Consider the following 21277-nt stretch of genomic DNA (forward strand, 5'->3'; position numbering starts at 1 on the left):
TATTACAGAATATTACTATGTAAATATGCAAATATAGAATCACATATACACAAAATAATATCTTAAAATAATTCAAAGCACCGACCTGATGTGTGTAGAATGAAGTATTCTCTGTAGTGGTTCGTGAGCAGAACTACTATAAAGATACGGCTTGGGATTGGTGATAAGAACTACAGGCCATTCATCAAATGTCACATCAACAAAGCTGAAGAGATCATGATCAAATGCAAAGATCCGATACCTATATTCAATAATTAAAATAATTTCTGTAAGCAATGTTCTCAATAAGGAAAGTTGTATACTTACTTTCTGAGGCACCTCCATTTCCTCAGTTTTCTAGAAAACTGCTCAACTAAGATTGTTCACTGAGCAAATTAACTTGACGTCAGCATAATGGAAAACTTAAGCTGTGCTGTTTACCAGACACTCTTGTTAAAATATCTCATATTTCGTATATTTATGTAAAATAGAAACGTTTGTATAAAAGTGTGTTTGTGTGTGTGTGTGTGTGTATGGAAAATAGACACAGAAATGGAATATATTTTATATATAGAATCATAGAATTGGAAGAGACCACAAGGGCCATCCAGTTCAATCTCCCCCCATGCAGAAGCACAACCACATTCCTAAAGATATGCAAGTTGACAGTGATCTTTCTGTTTGAGTACTATAAATATCATTTATGGTTGGGTAGCTGTGATAACACTATTTATTTATTTACTATTTATTTATTTGCTACATTTATATTCTGCCCTTCTCACCTCGAAGGGGACTCGGAGCGGCCTTACAGAAAGGCATTAATTTGATGCCATAAACATACATACAATAAAATGAACAAATACATTAAAACAAAAAAAATCACTATTAAAATCAATTATTAAACAATTATTAAACTCAATTATTAAAATCAAATATTAAAATCAATTATTAAATTTTGTCGTCCAAAATTATGATCCAAGGCCGTTCTATTAGTCATTTCACTATTCCATATTCTCGTATTGCGCTGACTTACTAGCCAAAAGCTTGGTCCCATAACTATGTTTTTACTTTCTTCCTGAAGGTCAGGAGGGAGGGGGCTAATTTCTAATTTCGATGGGGAGGGTGTTCCATAGCTGAGGGGCCATCACTGAGAAGGCCTTGTCTCTCATTCCCACCAGCCTCACTTGCGAGAGAGGTGGGACTGAGAGCAGGGCCTTCCCAGAAGATCTTAACCTCTGAGGTAGATCATAGAGGGAGATATGTTCAGACAGGTAAGCTGAGCAGGAACCATTTAGGGCTTTATAGGCTAAAGTCAGCACTTTGAATTGTGCTCAGTAGCAGATTGGCAGCCAGTGGAGCTGATGTAACAGGAGAGATGTATGCTCCCTATACGCTGTCCCAGGGAGGAATCTGGCTGCCGCCCACTGGACCACTTGAAGCTTCTGAACAGTCTTCAAAGGCAACACCATTAAGAGCATGTTGCAGTAGTCTATTTGGAGTGTAACAAGAGCATGGACTACGATGGCCAAGTGTGACTACATATATAAAAAAACTTGGTTTGTACAGGAATGGTCCTAATCAGCTGCTTGGTAGGTCAGGGATTACATATATCGCAATTCCTTCTCTTTCATAAACATATGTAAGACTCTCCTTGTATACTGTTCTCTGATTTAATTAGATGATAAACGAACGTTCAAGTAAAAATGATCCTCCTATTAATATCACATTACTATGGAAATGGAACTATAAACACTGACACCCACACTTTGTATTACCTTTCTATTGTTAATGTACTTACTTCCTATTATCCTTCCAGTCTCCAAGTTCCAGTTCTAAAGTACCATGATGGTGACGAGTGTGTAGGACTGGCAACAGACCGCCCACCGTATGAAAGTGCCCACAGAAATAAGCTGTAGCAGAGCTAAGCAAAATAGTATAAATATTAGTGATTTTAAAGAAAAAAATGAATGGACAGTCAGTTAAAAACTAAAAGCAGCAGGTGGAAAAATTAAAACATTATCACCAGAGGAACAAAAAAAGATTCTTACCTCATTGCCATCCGTATTCCTGGAGAAGCAGAGATAATTGATGAGGTGGGATAGTGACCAAACCAGATGGTGTGGTTGCTGCTATGACTTTCTGCAACCAATAAAGATAACTCTTGCATTTGAGCCTGAAATAAGGATTAATTCAAAGAGCTTTAGTGGCATGGTATGCACTAAGATTTAGCAGCTTTGAATCTCTATCTAAAAAGGGACACAATGTTTCTTCATAGATCTTTGACTGGTTTCCATATGACATACACTGGATTTATGCCTTGAACTGCACCCTCCCACAAGTGATAATGACTAATCTTCCTCAGCATTATAAAATATAATTCTGAAGGATATCAGAATATTTTTGTAGTATTTTTCCACAAAAAAATTATATTCACATCACCCCTTTTTTACAGCCATATTCTGAAGTGCTAGTAGATATTACCATATGGGCAGTTCTCAACTATAATTGCGTTATCAATTCTAATGCACCTTTGGCCTGAAGTATGAAAAGAATAAACTAAAAATGAAATAAAACAATAATAATAATAATAATAATAATAATAATAAACTTTATTTATGTTCTGCCACTATCTCTCAAAAGAGACTTGGGGCGGCTTACAAGACACTGCAGGCGCAATATAACATAAACGGTACATGAGTATAAAACAATATCACATAAAAGTTATAAAACAACCACTATTGACATAAAATAAAATAACACAACTTAAAAATGCAGATCAAACTAAAACTAGATGCCATCAATTCACAACTAAAGTGCCAGAGTATCTACCTCATATGGGTTAATTTCAGCCTACTCGAGGCCAAAAGCCTGCTTAAAAATCAATTTTGGATCGGAAGGATTCAAGGGTGGGGGTTTACCTAATCTCTTTTAGGAGGGTATTCCAGAGCCAGGGAGCCACTACAGAGAAGGCCCTCTCCCTTGTCTCCACCAAATGCGCTTGATATAGTGGTGGAACCAAGAGAATCATAGAATCAAACAGTTGGAAGAGACCTCATGGGCCATCCAGTCCAACTCCCTGCCAAGAAGCAGGAATGTTGCATTCAAATCATCCCTGACAGATGGCCATCCAGCCTGTTTAAAAGCTTCCAAAGAAGGAGCCTCCACCACACTCCGGGGCAGAGAGTTCCACTGCTGAACGGCTCTCACAGTCAGGAAGTTCTTCCTCATGTTCAGATGGAATCTCCTCTCTTGTAGTTTGAAGCCATTGTTCCGCGTCCTAGTCTCCAAGGAAGCAGAAAACAAGCTTGCTCCCTCCTCCCTGTGGCTTCCTCTCACATATTTATACATGGCTATCATATCTCCTCTCAGCCTTCTCTTCTTCAGGCTAAACATGCCCAGCTCCTTAAGCCGCTCCTCATAGGGCTTGTTCTCCAGACCTTTGATCATTTTAGTCGCCCTCCTCTGGACACATTCCAGCTTGTCAATATCTCTCTTGAATTGTGGTGTCCAGAATTGGACACAATATTCCAGGTGTGGTCTAACCAAAGCGGAATAGAGGGGGAGCATTACTTCCCTAGATCGAGACACTATGCTCCTATTGATGCAGGCCAAAATCCCATTGGCTTTTTTTGCCGCTACATCACATTGAGAAGGGCCTCCCCTGTTGATCTCAAAACCCTTTCAAACACTTTCAAACAACAGCTCTTTCAAACACTGAAGCTGCATAATCATTCATACAGTCAGATATATGTCTGTCCTTTCGTTAATCCCAACTATAGCAATCCTGTTTACATAAGTGTTAACTCATCATACAGCCATTAAATCAATCCAAGAGGAGTGGTGGGTAAGAAATTTATTATTATTATTATTATTATTATTATTATTATTATTATTATTATTATTTGAAACACAACAAGATTAGTACACAGCAAACAAGATCACTATGCTGGCTGTTGTATTGGATTACAAAATGGACACTTCCCAGGGGTCTAGGACTGTGTGATGTATTGGTGAATAATGCGTGCAGATCTGAGTAGGGTGGCCTTTTGCAGATGACAGATAGTAATTTTGTCAGCACCGATTGTGTTTAAGTGTCCAGACCAAGGTCTTTAGGCACTGCACCCAGTGTGATGATGATGATGATTATTAAATTTGTCTATTTCCATTAGGACTAGCAGTAAGTTACAGGTCACAGTCTATAATCCTAGAAACACTTCTAGTGTGGAAAAAGTCCAGTTGAATAAAGAAGTCTTTGTCTGATGATGATGATGATGATGATGATGATGATGATAATAATAATAATAATAATAATAATAGTTTATTTCTATCCCGCCCTATCTCCCCAGGGGACTCGGGCTGACTTACAACACAGATAATACAAAGTGCAGTAGAGTAAAATACACTAAATGAAATAAACAATTAACAATACATCCAATCAATATAACACATGAAATACAGCATAACTAAATAACAAAATCAGCAATTAAAATATAAGCAATAGATTAAAACATAATAATTCCTATGAGCTAAGAGAGTATTGCCATTGAGATAGATTCATATTCTAGGGACTAATCACTGTCAAAAGCCTGTTTAAATAACCAGGTCTTCAGGTCCTGGTTATTTATAGGCTTCTGTTTCACATCACAGAACATGTCGGAATATATCAATGGATTAAAATGTAAAGAATGGGGTAAAAAGTAGTAAGATTGAAGACAAAGTGATAGAATTCATATTTGCCTAGCACAGATTTGCGAATGATCACTATGTGCAGTTTAGGAATTAGCCTCTCGATACTGGACCTGCCATTTCATTTTAATGCACCTGAGTGGCGAACTATCTTACCGCATTTAATATCCCAAAGAAATTGTAGGGCCTCTTGGGGCCTGGATTGAGAGTTGCATCCACACAAATGAAAGAATAGTTGCCAAAAGGTGTGCTGTGGAGGTAATGAAAGGAGCCATCTTTCTGCCAACCGGAATATTTCCTGCCAAAAACAAGAAGGGAATATATAGGTAAGAAATATCTGGAGCAAAGAAAATGTAACAGACAATTATATGTACCTCTTTTTATTATGATTTCTCTATGGGTAAAGGTGCTGGAAATGGAACTGCATTTATCCTCAATTTTGCACTAGTTTATCCAATGCAAAAATACAATAATTGGATGCTGTTTCTCTCTTTGCTCAAAAAGGCTAACATAAAAAGTGAGGTAGAAATTGCATTTGGAGTGACTGAAAAGAAGGAGAAACACTATAGGCAAGTCAAAGGCTAGGATGGTTAACTGCGTCCTACATGCTTATTTGCTAAGCTATTTTAATAAAAATTATTTTTCATAATACATATCTACCTTGTCTGAACAGAATCTTTCTGTCCACCATACAACCGAGCCTCCTTCTGGCCCTCTGAATGCAGCAAGGAATACTGACATACCTGTAGTAATTCTTGACACTCTTTAGATGAGGAATGTTGAAGGTATCTGCAAGTAAAATGACAAATAATATTTCAAATCAAAGTCAGGATAAATTCAGAAATGGGGGGGGGGGGAGCTAAATTAATCAATATGCAATGTAGTATAAACTTAAGACAGGAGGATCAGTGTTTGTTTTAGCCTGATCTGGGCAGCAAGACTGTGCAAAATTAATGTTCAGAAATAATTTCATTTGCTAGGAATGAGGATACAAAGCTTGCTGCCTGCTCTGCAATTAGTCACAACATGGAATGAGATGTTCTAGATACCACAATATGGGAATATAGAACAAGCAACAGAATACTTACATTTCAAGTAGGAAACTGTGAAATCACAGAAAAACTATCCTACTCAAATAAATGAGTAGGATAAATAGTCAACAGATCTACAGAACAATCAATGCATTTTCCGCCAAGGGATTTTTGCAACCTATTCAGATGGAGATTTTTTTAGTAAATGTGTAATTTTGGAATGGGACGGGGTGAACCTCCAATTGTTAACCCCAGCTTCTGCCAACCTAGCAGTTCGAAAACATGCAAATATGAGTACATAGATCAACAGATACTGCTTGGGCAGGAAGGGAATGCGCTCCAACACAAGACTTAGGAGGCATCTGCAGACAATACTGGCTCTTCGGCTTAGAAATGTAGATGAGCATCACCCCTAGAGTCGGACTCAACTAAACTTAATGTCAAGGGGAAACCGTTACCTTTACAGCAACCTTCTACAAACCTCCTATACTAGTTCTTTGTTTTATATATATAATTCAGATTGCTTACTGTTTTGTGTCTGTGTGTATTGGTATACAGTTTTCCTTAACTCTTATGTTGTGGGAGGGACTACGGACCATGTGATCAGATCTGGGACTTCCTCAGATCTCAGATGCCATTAGACTTTCAGAACCCTCAGAACAGAGAGATGCTTTGGAGATGCTCTGCTGATAACACAGATGCCTGGTGTTATCTGCACAGAGAAACCACTTCAAATCCTATATGTAACTGGATTGATAAGAAATGTACCTGTATGCTGAATACATGAGGTTTGTGAGTAAACCAGATATGTTACTTTTAATGAAGAATACTTATTTTTGTCTCTTGAGAGCATGAATTAAATTAAGATGTTTTAAGGGAGAGTAGATGTTTTTGAGCAATTGAAAAGATCCCTTCTGAATCTCTGCTTTTTTGCATTGGCATATCATTGTCCCTAACAGTCCAAGGAGATATATAGGTGTATCAGTCTAGTATTCATGTCTTGCATGAATATTAGTGGATATTTACCACAAAGGAGAAGGTTTACTCAAGCCAGTTTAACTGTTCTTGGGAAGATAATACTTTACAAAGTTACGCTCTCTAACAAGGTCATGACTTTCCAAAAGGTTATGATTATTACAAATAGTGTGAATGCCTATTAATCTCCAAAAGGATCACACTTCCAAAAGCCTGTGGAGATTGCTGTTTTTCCCAAAGGATTATGAATGCCATTTCCCAAAAGGTTTGAAGCAGGAGACTACTGACAAATAGAAAAGCTGAGGGTTTCGCCAACTCTGTCTACTTCCTTGTCTGGAAGTCTTCTGAGGAGCCACTTCCTTGATATTAGTCAAAGTGGGGGCCAGGGTATTTGGATCTTTGTTTGATCACTGCATGTTGGATGGATGGACTCTTCAGAGTCATGGAATGTGTGTTTGAAAGCTGCCTTGAATACCATGTGAAGAAAAAGAGGATATATTAAATAGATAAAGGGGTAAGGCATAAGGATATGTTTTAGGTACAACAACAGTGAGAAGGCAGTGGCTCTACAGAAGTGGTCAGTGGTAAAGGGAGATATGTCAAGGGAGAAAGAAAGGCTTTGTGGGGAACAGAGCTGTCCCTCCACATTTGCAGTTCTGCCTTTTTGGAATTTGATTATTTGTGGATTTGGTTAAAATGTACTCTCTAGGAATCTTGGTACTTCAGCAACTTCCTCTGGTCATGCTGGAGGACATAGCGATTTCTAAAGAGAAAACAACTGTAAGAAACACTTAACTCCTTAAGTGCCATTATGGTCAGCTTCAAGTGGAAGTTGTACACTGGTCCTTGCACATGGATATATAAGCTAAGGGGAATTGATCTCATCATGTTTTTGACTGGTAGGTTATTTGTCATTGGATCAGTACATGCTGGAAAGAAGCAAGCAGTGGGGTTGCCATGATGGAGATCCATGTCGTCTTTCAAAAAGCCTCTTTTACTCCACTGGACCAGACTACATTGGGATTTCAGTATTTTCTTAACTGAACTGTCACATGTGATCCTCAGTCAAACTATTAGAGGAACCCAGAATAGCAGTCCTGGGAAAAATGTGTATTATTCATACTCAAGCGGCCTCTAGTGGATCATCTTACAACTTAAAGGACTCCATGATCTGCAATCTCCTTCAGCTCCACTCAGAATGCAGGTCTTATCAGAGATTTTTTTTTGCCCCCACTTGTAAGATGGAAGAGCTGGAGAGAAGGCTGTCCAAACAGTGTCATAGCCACAAATAGTCCATTTCCTGATGCAGGATGACTCAGGATGCCAATCTCAGCCTCTGGGGACAGGGGAGAACCAGATACTAATGGAATCTGATGGATTCTCAAATGTGCTAAGAGATTTTCTGAAGTATAGAGTTGGCAAACACGTGGATGTCCTTGTTTTACTCTGGAATGCTGAGATGTGAAGCACTATCGATACAACTGCATTTGTAGCTCTGTGGAATTCCAGACAGATATGAGGAAAGAAACAAGTTGAATAGTGTTATGTTGCGATATCTGCCTGAAATCTGATTTAGAGTGCCAATAATTGTGCATAGGGAAGCTGATGAAGAAACGCAGCCTACAAACTATCTACAGACCCACTAGGAAAATCCAACAAATGCTACATTCAGCAAAGGACAAGAGGGATCCTCTCACCTCTGCAGGAGTCTACCGGATACCATGCAGCTGTGGACAAGTCTACATAGGGACCACCAAACGCAGCATTGCCCAAATATGAATCAAGGAACACGAAAGGCACTGCAGACTAATTCAACCACAGGTGTCAGCCATAGCAGAGCATTATTTATTATTATTATTAACTTTATTTGTACCCCGCGAGCATCTCCCGGAGGACTCGATGCGGCTTACACAGGCCGAAGCCATAAACACAATACAATGGAAAACATAACAAACAATAAACAAGCAAATTAAAAAGCAAAAACAAATCAAATCAAAATTAGCAATACAACAGCAACTATACAACAGGACATATTAAAAAACTGGTTCGGCCGGTGAGAGGTACAAGGTTAAAAGTGCTGAAATGGTAGGAGGGGCGTCGGGAATTAAAGTACGGTGTGCAGCAATATTAACTGTGCTAAAGTGCTATTAGGACTTGGGATGGTGGTTCCTAATCCGGGAAGGCACAACGGAACAGCCAAGTTTTCAGATTCCTTCTGAAAACTGCTAGTGTGGGGGCCTGTCGGAGATCTTTTGGGAGGGCGTTCCAGAGTCGGGGGGCCGCTACGGAGAAGGCCCTGTCCCGCGTCCCCACCAAACGCGCTTGCGACGTAGGCGGGATCACGAGCAGGGCCTCCCCAGATGATCGAAGCGAGCGTATAGGTTCGTAGATGGAGATACGGTCACGCAGGTAGGGTGGTCCCAAACCGTTTAGGGCTTTATAGGTGAGCACCTGCACCTTGAATTGGGCTCGGAAGATGAAAGGCAGCCAGTGGAGCTCCTTAAACAGAGGGGTAGACCTCTCTTGATAATGAGCTCCAGTTAGCATTCTGGCTGCTGCACGTTGGACCAGCTGCAGTTTCCGAGCCGTCTTCAAGGGTAGCCCCACGTAGAGCGCATTACAGTAGTCCATTCTAGAGGTGACCAAGGCATGGACCACCCCGGCCAGATCAGCCTTCACGAGGTATGGTCGCAGTTGGCGCACGAGTCTCAGTTGCGCAAAAGCCCTCCCGGATACCGCCGACACCTGAGCCTCAAGTGTAAGCGAAGAATCCAGGAGGACACCCAAACTGCGGACCTGAGGTTTCAGGGGGAGTGTAACCCCGTCCAACACAGGTAACCACCCTATACCCCGATCCGGCTTACGATCGACCAAGAGGACCTCTGTCTTGTCGGGATTGATCTTCAGCTTGTTCCTCCTCATCCAGGTCGACACAGCGGCCAGGCACTTGTCTAGCACCTGAGAAGCCTCCTTGGAGTTAGGTGGAAAGGAGTAGTAGAGTTGTGTGTCATCTGCGTAGAGATGGCACCCAACTCCAAAACCCCGGATGACCTCTCCCAGCGGTTTCATGTAGATGTTGATGAGCATGGGAGACAGAATAGAGCCTTGCGGGACCCCACAGGTCAAAGGCCAGGGGTCCGAGCAGGCGTCACCTAGCTTCACCATCTGAGTTCGTCCCTCCAGGAAGGACTGGAGCCACGACAGAACCGTGCCCCCAAGGCCCATCCCAGAGAGACGACCCAGAAGGATACCATGGTCGATGGTATCGAAAGCCGCTGAGATGTCCAAGAGAACCAACAGAGTCACACTCCCCCTGTCCAGCTCTCTGCGGAGGTCATCCACCAAGGCGACCAAGGCTGTCTCGGTGCCATGACCAGGCCTGAAACCAGACTGTGACTGATCTAGGTAATTGATGTCATCTAAGAAACCCTGGAGCTGGGAGGCGACCACCCTCTCCAGCACCTTACCCAAAAAGGGGAGGTTGGAGATTGGCCTGTAATTATTCAGCACCGTGGAGTCAAGAGAAGCTTTTTTAATAAGTGGACGAACCACAGCCTGCTTCAAATTAGATGGAAAAATTCCTTGCTCCAACGATGCATTGATAATCGGTACAAACCAATCAAGTAACCCCCCTCTGGCTGATTTAATGAGCCAAGATGGGCATGGGTCAAGAGATGAGGTGGTCGCTCTCACAGCCCCAAGAATCTCCTCCACGGTTTCAAGAAGAACAAGCCTAAAAGAATCCCACAAAATTGGACAAGCAGGTACCTCCGTCACCTCTTCTGGCACTGCGATGGAATTGGAGTCGAGCTCGAGACGTATCTGGGCGACTTTGTCTGCAAAATGGTGTGCGAAATCGCGACACCGAGTTACAGGGTCGTCAGGGACCTCCTCCACCGCTGGTGGGTGGAGGAGCTCTCCCACGACCTGGAACAGTTCCGATGATCTATTTGCTGCAGACGCTATACGGGCGGTCGTGAATGATTTCCTGGCCGCTCGTATAGCCACGGAATATGCCTTAAGAGAGGCTCTAGCCCGTGCTCGATCAGACACATCTCGAGATTTCCTCCATTTGCGCTCTAGCCCCCTTCTCATATGCTTCATCACCGCCAACTCCTCGGTAAACCAAGGAGATGGCCTGTCACGACGCAGCGAGATGGGGCGTTCAGGTGCGATCGTATCTAACGCCCTGGTCATCTCCCCATTATAGAGAGTTACCAAGGCGTCGATAGAATCACCAGGCTCCAAGGCAGGAAGAACCCTAAGATTCCTCAGGAATCCATCCGGATCCATCAGTCTCCTAGGGCGGACCATCTTAATTTGTCCTCCACCCCTGCGAAGGTTTAGGGTCGCAGTAAGTCTAAAGGTGATCAGATGATGGTCAGACCATGACACTGGAAGGATGTTTTGCTCTTCCACTCTGATCATTTCGTTGTCCGCCACAAAAACAAGGTCAAGAGTATGTCCAGCTTGATGAGTGGGGCCAGATATTATCTGTGACAGACCTATGGTCGTCATGGTGGCCATAAAGTCCTGAGCTGCGCCAGATAGAGTGGTCTCGGCGTGGATGTTAAAGTCTCCCAACACCACCAGGCGCTGGGAGACCAAGGCCGAATTGGAGATCACCTCCGCTAGCTCAGACAGGGAAGCTACTGGATCTCGGGGTGGGCGATACACCAGCAGGAACCCCACACTGTCACGGCTCCCCACCTTCAAGTGGACACATTCAAACCCAGAAGTCTGCGGGACAACGCATCTGGTCACGGCGATGGATTGCCTAAAGACCACTGCGACCCCTCCTCCCCGCCCCCCTTGTCTGGCCTGTTGATGCACTCCAAAACCTGGTGGGCATAGCTGGGAGAGGTTTACACCCCCCACCTCGTCCAACCAGGTCTCGGTAATGCATGCCAGGTCCGCCCTCTCATCCAGGATCAAGTCCTGGATGGCTGCGGTCTTGCCATTGACGGATCTGGCATTGATCAAGAGGACCTTGAGACCAAGGGGGCTGCCAAGGAGCCTACCACTACCCACCTTTTCCAGGGTCGCAAATACTCTGTTGCGCTTCTCCCTGGGATGTTTATGGACCGCAAATCTCCTTCCCCATACGACTCGAATAGCACCCCCCTTCTCTGGAACCATCCCCCCCCCCCCCGCCCGGCCAGGATCTAGTCAGCTCTCAGCGGAGGAAGTCGGGCTGGGGAATAATCTCCCTTGGGCATTTGGTAGGGATGAATCCGATGTTGAGGTAGATAAAGAGACATCGAGGGAGCTGAGTGGGCTGAATAAAGGGAGCATTCTCGAGCGGGGGAGTGTGGCTAGCTGAGTAGGAACAGCCGGGGCAGATGGGGTCTCAAAATTATACGAACCAGGAGGGGGGGCCCTAACTGGTGAACTAGTTGTGGAGTTTGCCCGGGGGCCAGATGGAGCATGGTGGGGTGAAAACCCGGGATCAAACAAGGGGCGAATGTGGGGGTCCACAACTACCCTCCTAATGGTGATGCCCCATTTCTTCAGGCCAGGTTGTTTGGCCATTAGGTCACCAAGCCAAGTGTTGTCTTCAGGTGAGATTTGAAGACGGGTGGAGCGGTCAGAGGATTGATAATCCCTCCACAACCACACTATGGCTTTTAATCTTATATCCTGTGATCTTTTTCCCAGGATTTGGGCCAAGGAATTACAAACCGCCCTCTTGGAGGTCCATCTGCCTCTGTTTATCATTAGATCGGCAATGTCCACAGCAAAATTGTCAGTGGGAAGATGTTGATTCCGATCGTAAAGTGCAGTAGGCTGATCCGTAAGGCCAGATGTTGTATTATTGGCCGTTCTCTGGGTAGCCAACACAGACCGCTGCCACTCCCAGATGTTCCTATTTCTATGTATGCCCAGAGGTTCTCCTTTTCCCTCAGATGTCTCATCATTAAACCCTCCCTCCCTCCCTCCTTCCACCCTATGTTCCGAATGCTCTAAGGTGCTTTCCTCCCCATTTCGACACAGGTCCTTAGCTAAGTCTGCACAGAGAGGGTCTTCAATCTTTGGAGGATTAGATTGCACAGTAATTCCTGAGAAAGAGGCAAAGCCTCTAAGGAGATGGTCCATTTTCTCGTTCAAAAACCTGAGTTGAAACAACACGTGGTTGAACGAGTCCCTCAGGAGGTCGTAAAAGTGCAAAATGTCATTTTTGGCATAAGGGTCCGCTGTAGCCATTCCTATGTCGGATAATTCACTCTCTCGCCACAACACCAAGCACTCTTATCAGAACTCACTCACCTCCCACTTACAACACAATCAGTCAATCCTCCAGGCATTCCACAACTCCCATACTCTTCACGTCCTCCCACATTTCTCTCAGCTCACTGAACCAACTTATACACTCTCACATACACAGCTATCATCCACACCTTCCTATAAATTCGCTACTATCACGGACAACTCATGCACTCTCCTGGACTTCTTCACTCACACCATCTCAGGCAATCCAGTCCTCTCTATCAATACTCCTAATTGCTCCTCGCCCTCCTAATATAATCAGCAGTTAAAACATATAACATACAGCTAACTAAAAAATAAAATACAACTAGCCAAAGGAAAAGTAGGAAAAGAAAATAAAAATAGTGAGAAAAAAGAGTCAGATGGCGACTGCAAATTCCTGCTACAGGCGAGGCCTGATGAATTCTTCGGCTCCTTCCAATGTTGGTGGATGGATGGGCGGCGATCCGCTAGCTCCCTCTTCTTCACCTCTCCCGATGACGTGGGGGCAGAAATGGCACGGTATGGCGAGAGGGCGGTGGCTGGATGGGCAGCAACAGCTGGTTCCCTCTTCTTCACCCCTCCCGATGGTGTGGGGCAAAATGGCGCGGCCTGGCGCTCAGTCGGTGGATGGATGGGGCGGCAGCAGCTGGCTTTCTCTCCTTCGCCCCTCCCGATGGCGTGGGGGGGGGGCAGAATGGCGCGGCCTAGCGCTCAGCTGCTCAGCCGGCCCTTTCCCGGTGCGGCGAAAGGGCCGGTGGATGGATGGAACAGCAGCTGCTGGCTCTCTCTCCTTCGCCCCTCCCGATGGCGTGGGGGGGGCAGAATGGCGCGGCCTAGCGCTCAGCTGCTCAGCCGGCCCTTTCCCGGTGCGGCGAAGGGCCGGTGGATGGATGGAACAGCAGCTGCTGGCTCTCTCTCCTTCGCCCCTCCCGATGGCGTGGGGGGGGCAGAATGGCGCGGCCTAGCGCTCAGCTGCTCAGCCGGCCCTTTCCCGGTGCGGCGAAAGGGCCGGTGGATGGATGGGATGGCAGCTGCTGGTTCTCTCTTCTTCGCTCCTCCCGATGGCGTGGGGGGGGGGCAGGAATGGCGCGGCCCAGCACTCAACTGCTCAACCGGCCCTTTCCCGGTGCGGCGAAAGGGCCGGTGGATGGATGTGGCAGGCAGCAGCTGGCTCCCTCCTCTTCACCCCTCTCGATGGCGTGGGGGGGGGGGCAGAGCAGACGGCTGAGCGGGCCTTCACTCACCTCCTCCTAGATGGTAATGGAGGCCCTGCGGCAGGTGAATGGGTCTCTCTCACTCCCACCTCCCCCAGGACGGCGGGGGGGTGGGGGGCGCGACGGTGGATGGTCGCGGCTCCAAGTCAGCCGGGAGTAGGCCGCGATGGCTGGCGGCGAAGAAGGGGACAGGCCGCGAGAAATGGCAGCGTTGCGCAGCCAGCCGCGGTTGAGTGGCGGCGGCGCGCGGCTATTCCGGCCTTCAAAGGGGCCTCTTACCCTTTCGTCGCCTCCTCGGCGTCCCCCGGGGGGGCCTTCCCTGAGATCGACTGGGAAGGGAGGGTCGTGCGGGGAAAAATAGGGGGCAATTGGATCTCGCCCCAGGAGCTAGCAACGCTGTGTGTGTTCACAGCGCCATCTTGAAAAAAAAAAAACAAAAAAAAAACCGAACATATTATTTGAGAACACAGAAATGCTGGACCACTCTAACAACCACCATGTCAGACTACACAGAGAAGCCACTGAAATACACAAACACATGTGGACCATTTCAACAGAATGGAGGAAACCATGAAAATGAATGAAATCTGGCTACCAGTATTTAAAAACTCCGTAAATAAAGAAAAACACTCAAACAACAGGGGAATTCCTGACATGAAGCAAGCAGGACCAGCTAACACTTCCCAACAAAGGATTCCCCCAGGCAGGAAGCAGCCAGGCGTTGAAGCTGCAAGGCCATTCAATGCTAATTAAGGTGGCCAATTGCAACATTGACACTTGCCTCAAACAGATAAGAGTTCTTTCTCCCACCCTGGACATTCTACAGATATATAAACCTCATTTGCCTAGTTTCCAACAGACCACAAAACCTCTGAGGATGCCTGCCATAGATATCAGCAAAACGTGAGTACAAAATGCTTCTAGAAAATGGAATTACAGCCCAGAAAACTCACAGCAACAGTTTATTATTGTGCTTCATGGGGCAATAGATTATTAGATAGTAAGAGTTAAAAGATTATGTTCATTTTATTTTCAGTCAAAAATGTTTTTTGAAAATAGTTTAAAGTTAAGATATACAGAAAAATACAACTATTTGCGGTCCCCCCACTTTCACTGTTGGAGAAGAAACAGAATAAAAATCTTCAAGGTATTTTCTCCTTACCATGATTCCCTTTTATGTCTATCCACTTAGTTTTTTCCATGACCCTCGATCTCTTTAAGACAGTCTGGTATGTCTGCCATTCTTCTTCAAACTGATCAGACCCAAGTGTATTCTTCGTTTTGGAATCAGTTAAGTCACCTGTGAATTAACAGAGCAGAGCCACAGAACATATGCTGCAGAAAATACAGAATACAGTCATTGTACATTAGAAAAGGGAACTGAAACAAAATAAAAGTTCTAACAACTGGACATTTGAATACTGAACTTAAGAATTGCTGATCCTGATTAAATTATTATAACCCTGCATTTCTTTTCAACAAAATATGCAAAAGGAGAGGACTTTCACTTCACTATTTTCTCAGACTTTAGTGCACAAGTGTCAAACTTAAAGCTCACAGGTCGAATCTTACCTGTCATGTCATTTTATGTGGTCCACCAGCTGCCAGACTACAACTCTTCTATTCATCATTAGATATCTTGACTAGAGCTGATGGGAGTTATAATACAGTAACATCTGGAAGCCTGCAGTCTGTTCTATTTAGTAAGGATTTGGGGGTTTGAATTTAGATACAAGGCTCGTGGATATGATTTCTGACTTTAAAATGTCCTTTAACCTTTCCCCAACCTCAGAGCTACAACTGCAGTTGGGTTGCAACTCCTATTATCCCAATCCACAGGGCAAATAATAAAAAATGTTGGGAGTTGTCATTTGATAACTTCTGGGGATGCAAACTGCGTAAAAACTAAAAAAAAGTACTGGCCACTATGTAAAAACTTTATGGCTGGTCCTCTGTATCTTCATCCATGGATTCAATGGCCCCTTGAAGGCAACAATTTAGTTTATTTATTTAGAGAATTTTTACTCTGCTCCTGAGCTGCAAAGACACGCCTTTCCTGTAGTTTGAAGCCATTGTTCCATGTACAAGTCTCCAGGGCAGCAGAAAACAAGCCTGCTCCCTTCTCCCTATGACTTCCCCTCACATATTTATACATGGCCATCATGTCTCCTCTCAGCCTTCTCATCTGCAGGCTAAACATGCCCAGCTCTTTAAGCTGCTCCTCTTAGTTCTCCTGACCCTTGATCATTTTAGTTGCCCTCCTCTGGACACATTCTAGCTTGTCAACCTCTCCCTTAAATTGCAGTGCCCAGAATTGAACACAGTTTAGTGCAACAAAGAAAGAAATCTCAGTCTGGGACTGTACAGATTTGTGTCGTAACTATAAGTTGGGCTCAATTGTAATTTTTTTGTTGTGAGTTTTTAGGATCAAAACAAAGAGGTTAAACTGGGACCCAATTCTAATTTCCATGTGCAAGAGCTTTCTTCCTTCTCGACTTTTGAGTGCCTGAAGCAAGAGACTTCCTTTCCCAACAACCATGTGCTAAAAGCCAAATACCACATGAAATCAGTATGAGGTAAAGCCGTAACTAATCAAGCTGTGGCAAAACAAGGAGGGCAGGAATGGTGACTGATAACAGAGTTCAGCTCCAGCCCCCCTGGATTCATTCCAGTCATTCATTTGGTGACTAGACTTCAATTTTTACAGTCGTCCCTCCACATTTGTGAGCTTAAGTTTTGCGAATGTGAGTTTTCATGAATTTTAATGTTCTCTCAAAGTCCTCCAGTGTGATTCTATGTTCAACTTCTGTTGGAGGACCTAGAAATACCAAGGGAGCTTTTCTTTCTGGCAAAATCTTTTAGCAATTTCTTTATTTGTAGTTTTTCGCTTTCATAGGGATCCTACGTCCAGCAAATCTGTATTACATATAGTTATTCTCTGTCTCAGTATCTCAATTATTGAGTATCATAATAACCAAAGAAACTGGAGTGAGAAATGGGAATAAGGGAAACATCTTACCTGTTGCTAAAGTAAGGGCAGGCTGAATTACAGGAATTGTTTCCCTACAGAATCTTTCAAAATCAGGTGCTCGGGAAGGACTGTGAAACTTACTGATGTGCACATCTGTTACCTATAAGAAAAAATGGAAATAGGAGATATCGTAACTAAAAAGTAACGAGGGTGTAGTATAAGTATTTTAACTGTTAATTTTTAATTAAAACCATTGATGTTTAATTTTTAGTATTTGTATTTTTTTTGGATTTTAACTTGTATTGAAATGCTTTTATTGTAAGCTGCTTCCAGTCTCCTTTGTGAAGAGAAAAGGGGGGATATAAATAAAAATAAAATAGTTTTATCATCTCCTACCTCAAAGAAATGTTGAATCAAGTGACGTGTACTTTTCTATAAAAACTCTCTAAACACAGAAAATGTTGTCCACAACTTGATCCTCCAAGAGCTTAATGTAATAGTGCAGGTACATATCTTACAAACCCAAAAATACCAAAGGGTAGTATCTTTAAATTCATGTATACTTGTATTTCATATGCTTGTATTCTATATTTACTCTGAACAGTGTTCTCTACATTTTATAGCTTTTTGTAATGGCCTTGGGCTAGTACAACCCTACCATCACTTGTTCACATCGCTGCAATCTATTAGATAAATTCAACATCATCGTAAGACACACCCATGCAAATCTGCCATCAAACCCATATTGGGCAATATCGTACAGTACTGGTGAGACACATTCAGCACCTGTTGCAAACACAGCCAGGGCAAGCCAAATATGACCCATTGGGCCATTATTATAACTTCCTTATCACACTTAGTGGAACTCTTCCTTAATTATTTCCACATAAATAGGGAATTGTGTAGACAGTTGAATACTAGACTATGACTTTGGGGACAAGTGTTCAAATACCTGCTCACCCACAAAAATCTCAGGGCCTGCAGCCAATGGATATTCTAAATATTCCTTGCCTCTGTGCTATGGAACCAAGTACTATTCGGCAGAAAAGGCTAAAGACCTTGTAAAACTCCAACCCCCATAGCACTATGGCTTCAAACCATAGTAATTAAAAGGAGTATCAAACTGCATTAATTCTGCAGTGTAGATACACCCTAAGAAACTCATGTGAAATTCATGGATCAACGTAAGTCTACAGGAGACCTGAGGGCACATACCCATCCATCCATATTGAATTATTACCAGGTTTGTTTATTTATTTATGTTTTTATTTTATATTATTTTCAAATGACATATGAACATTTGATATTGAAATAACTTATCCATCTACGTACCTACATATCCATCTATCTGTCTGTCTATCCATTCATTTATGTCTGTCTGTCTATCTATCTATCTGTCATCCAAAGATAAATATAACTTATCGACCTACCTACCTTCCAGTCTATCCATCCGTCTAAGTCTATCTATTTATCTATCTATTCATCTATTTGTCAATACAAAGATAAATATCTTATCCATCTACCTACCTATCCATCTATCTGTTCATCTGTCTATTTATCTAAGTCTATCTATTTATCTAATAATAATAATAATAATAATAATAAACTTTATTTGTACCCCGCTACCATCTCCCCAAGGGGACTCGGTGCGGCTTACATGAGGCCAAGCCCAAAGTACATCAAACAAAACATCAATAAACACAACATCAATAAACAACCAATAAAATACAAATCATATAAATCACATAAACAAAAAACAATCAATAGTGACATAAACAATTTTAAAAATGGCCGGGCCAAATGTAATAGATTAAAATTGAAAATATGCTGATGTGAACAAATTATAATATAACTAGGATAGGATTTTTCGGAGAGAAATGAGTCTGTCTGTCTGTCTATCTATCAGTCTATCTATCAGTCAATCAAAAAATAAATATAATTTATCCATCTACCTACCTACCTAAGTCTATTTAGCTATCTATATTTTAATCTGTCTGTCTGTCAATCCAAATATTACTATAATTTAACCATCTACCTACCTATCAATCAATAAATCAATCAGTCTAAGTCTGCCTATCTAAAGTGCCTTCCACACAGCTGAATAAAGTCCCACATTTTCTGCTTGGAACTGGAATAAATGGAAGTGCGGACTCATAACAGTTCTAAGCAAATATGGTGAGTTGAGGGAGCACAGTCTGTCTATCTATCTATCTATCTATTTATCTATCTACCAGTCAATCCAAAAATAAATATAATTTATCCATCTACTTACCTACCTATCTAAGTCTATTTAGCTATCTATATTTTACTCTAACTGTCTGTTGGTCAATCCAAATATTACTATAACTTAACCATTTACCTACCTACCTACCTATCAATCAATCAATCAAAGTCTGCCTATCTAAAGCGCTTTCCACGCAGCTGAATAAAGTCCCACATTTTCTGCTTGGAACTGGAATAAATGGAGGTGTGGACTCAGATAAAGCAGTTCAAAGCAAATATTGTGGGTTACTATTCCTTGATATTCTGAGTTATATGGCTGTGTCGAAAGACCCCGAATCCACATGGCCATATATTCCAGTTCAAAGCAGGGATTGTGGGATTTTCTGCCTTGATATTCTGGGTTATATGGCTGTGTCTGTCTAGCTATCTGTCAATCTATCTATCCATATACTATTATTATATTTATTTATACCCTGCTTTCTCTCTTCCACAGGAGACTCAAAGTGACTTAGTATAAAAACATCAGCATACCAATGAAAATATGCAAATATTTAAAGAGCTTTAAACATCAGTCTCCAGTCATGGGCCAACTTGGGCCTTCCAGGTGTTTGGGACTTCAACTCCCATCATTAAGCGGCTGAGGGGGGAAAGGAAAGGGCCTGAGGCTGTCAGGAATGATGGGAGTTGAAGTCCCAAACACCTGGAAGGCCCAATGCCTGCTGCAGAGCGCCAGCCGAACTGGGCCCACCACCCCTGGCTGCAAATAGAGGTCTGTCCGCCCGCCCGCCGCTTCCTGACTCGCCTGCACGGCCCAGAAGAGGTTGTTGGGCTGGGCGCCCGGCGCAGGCTCGGGGGAGAAGGGCCGCCTCCGGGGCGCCGGGTCCTGCTTCCCCGGAGGCCCGTAGCGGCCCACCATGACGGCCAGGAGGGAGGCCGCCAGCAGCCCCACAGCCAGGCGGAGCATCCTCCTCCTCCTCCTCCTCCTCCTCGCCCGCCAGCAGGGCATGGGCCGCACCGGCCGCGAAGGATTCCCCGCCCGCTTCCGTTAGAGGAAGGAAGGGAGGGAGGAGGCAGCAGGCAGGCAGGCAGGGCTCTGTGGCTCCTCGCCTTTAAGGAAGGATTAACTGTCCCCACACTCCGCCTGAGCGAAATCAAGGCCTTTCCTGACCCGTCTGCATTGTAGGATGAAGGCAGCTTGACACCAAAGAGGCCTATAAGTTATGATTTGGTGAGGCATTCGCTCTCTTTGGCAGAGAAGGCTGGCAGTTTGACTCCACCTGGGCAAACATGGGCCCTCCTTCCAGGTGTTTTGGACTTCAACTCCCACAATTCCTAACAGCCTCAGGCCCTTCCCTCCCCCGCCCCCAACCTCTTATTTTTTTCTACTCTTGTTGACAGTCAGCTATATACATATCTTAAAATTTATATCTTTTTTAGCAGATTAGTAATATCAGGTAAATTATATATTACACTAGCCGTCCCCTGCCACGCGTTGCTGTGGCCCACATGGGGGTTCTGTGTGGGGGGTTTGCCTCAATTCTATCCTTGGTGGGATTCAGAATGTTCTGTGATTGTAGCTGAACTACAAATCCCAGCAACTACAACTCCCGAATGTCAAGATTCTATTTCCCCCAAACTCTACCAGTGTTCACATTTGGGCATATTGAGTATTCGTGTAGAGTTTGGTCCATTTCTTGTTGAAATCCATCATTGTTTGAGTCCACAGTGATCTCTGGATGTAGGTGAACGACAACTCCAAAACCAAAGGACACTGCCCACCAAACCCTTCCAGTATTTTCTGTTGGTCACGGGAAAACCATGTGCCAAGTTTGGTTCAATTCCATCATTGGTGGGGTTCAGAATGCCCTTTGATTGTAGGTAAACTATAAATCCCAGCAACTACAACTCCCGAATGTCAAGATTCTATTTCCCCCAAACTCTACCAGTTT

At 43.7% G+C, this 21277-nt stretch overlaps 1 protein-coding gene across 3 annotated transcripts in view; it reads right to left on the reverse strand.

The window, feature by feature from the left end:
* The window catches only part of TMEM62 (transmembrane protein 62), a 31767-nt gene extending 11100 nt beyond the window's left edge, over positions 1-20667 (reverse strand). Inside the window, exons 1-8 of one of the 3 annotated variants that reach the window (XM_060761063.2) lie at positions 20131-20667; positions 17154-17265; positions 15297-15434; positions 5409-5454; positions 4822-4963; positions 2028-2152; positions 1778-1900; positions 86-241 (exon numbers count right to left, since the gene is read on the reverse strand). In XM_060761063.2, the coding sequence (XP_060617046.2) occupies positions 86-241; positions 1778-1900; positions 2028-2152; positions 4822-4963; positions 5409-5454; positions 15297-15434; positions 17154-17265; positions 20131-20334 (1046 nt within the window). In that variant the 5' untranslated portion in view covers positions 20335-20667. The other 2 variants (XM_060761066.2, XM_060761073.2) reach the window with 2 other exon arrangements.
* Between the last annotated feature and the right edge of the window lie 610 nt (positions 20668-21277).

The sequence above is a fragment of the Anolis sagrei genome, chromosome 1, assembly GCF_037176765.1.
Source record: "Anolis sagrei isolate rAnoSag1 chromosome 1, rAnoSag1.mat, whole genome shotgun sequence".
Taxonomy (NCBI): domain Eukaryota; kingdom Metazoa; phylum Chordata; class Lepidosauria; order Squamata; family Dactyloidae; genus Anolis; species Anolis sagrei.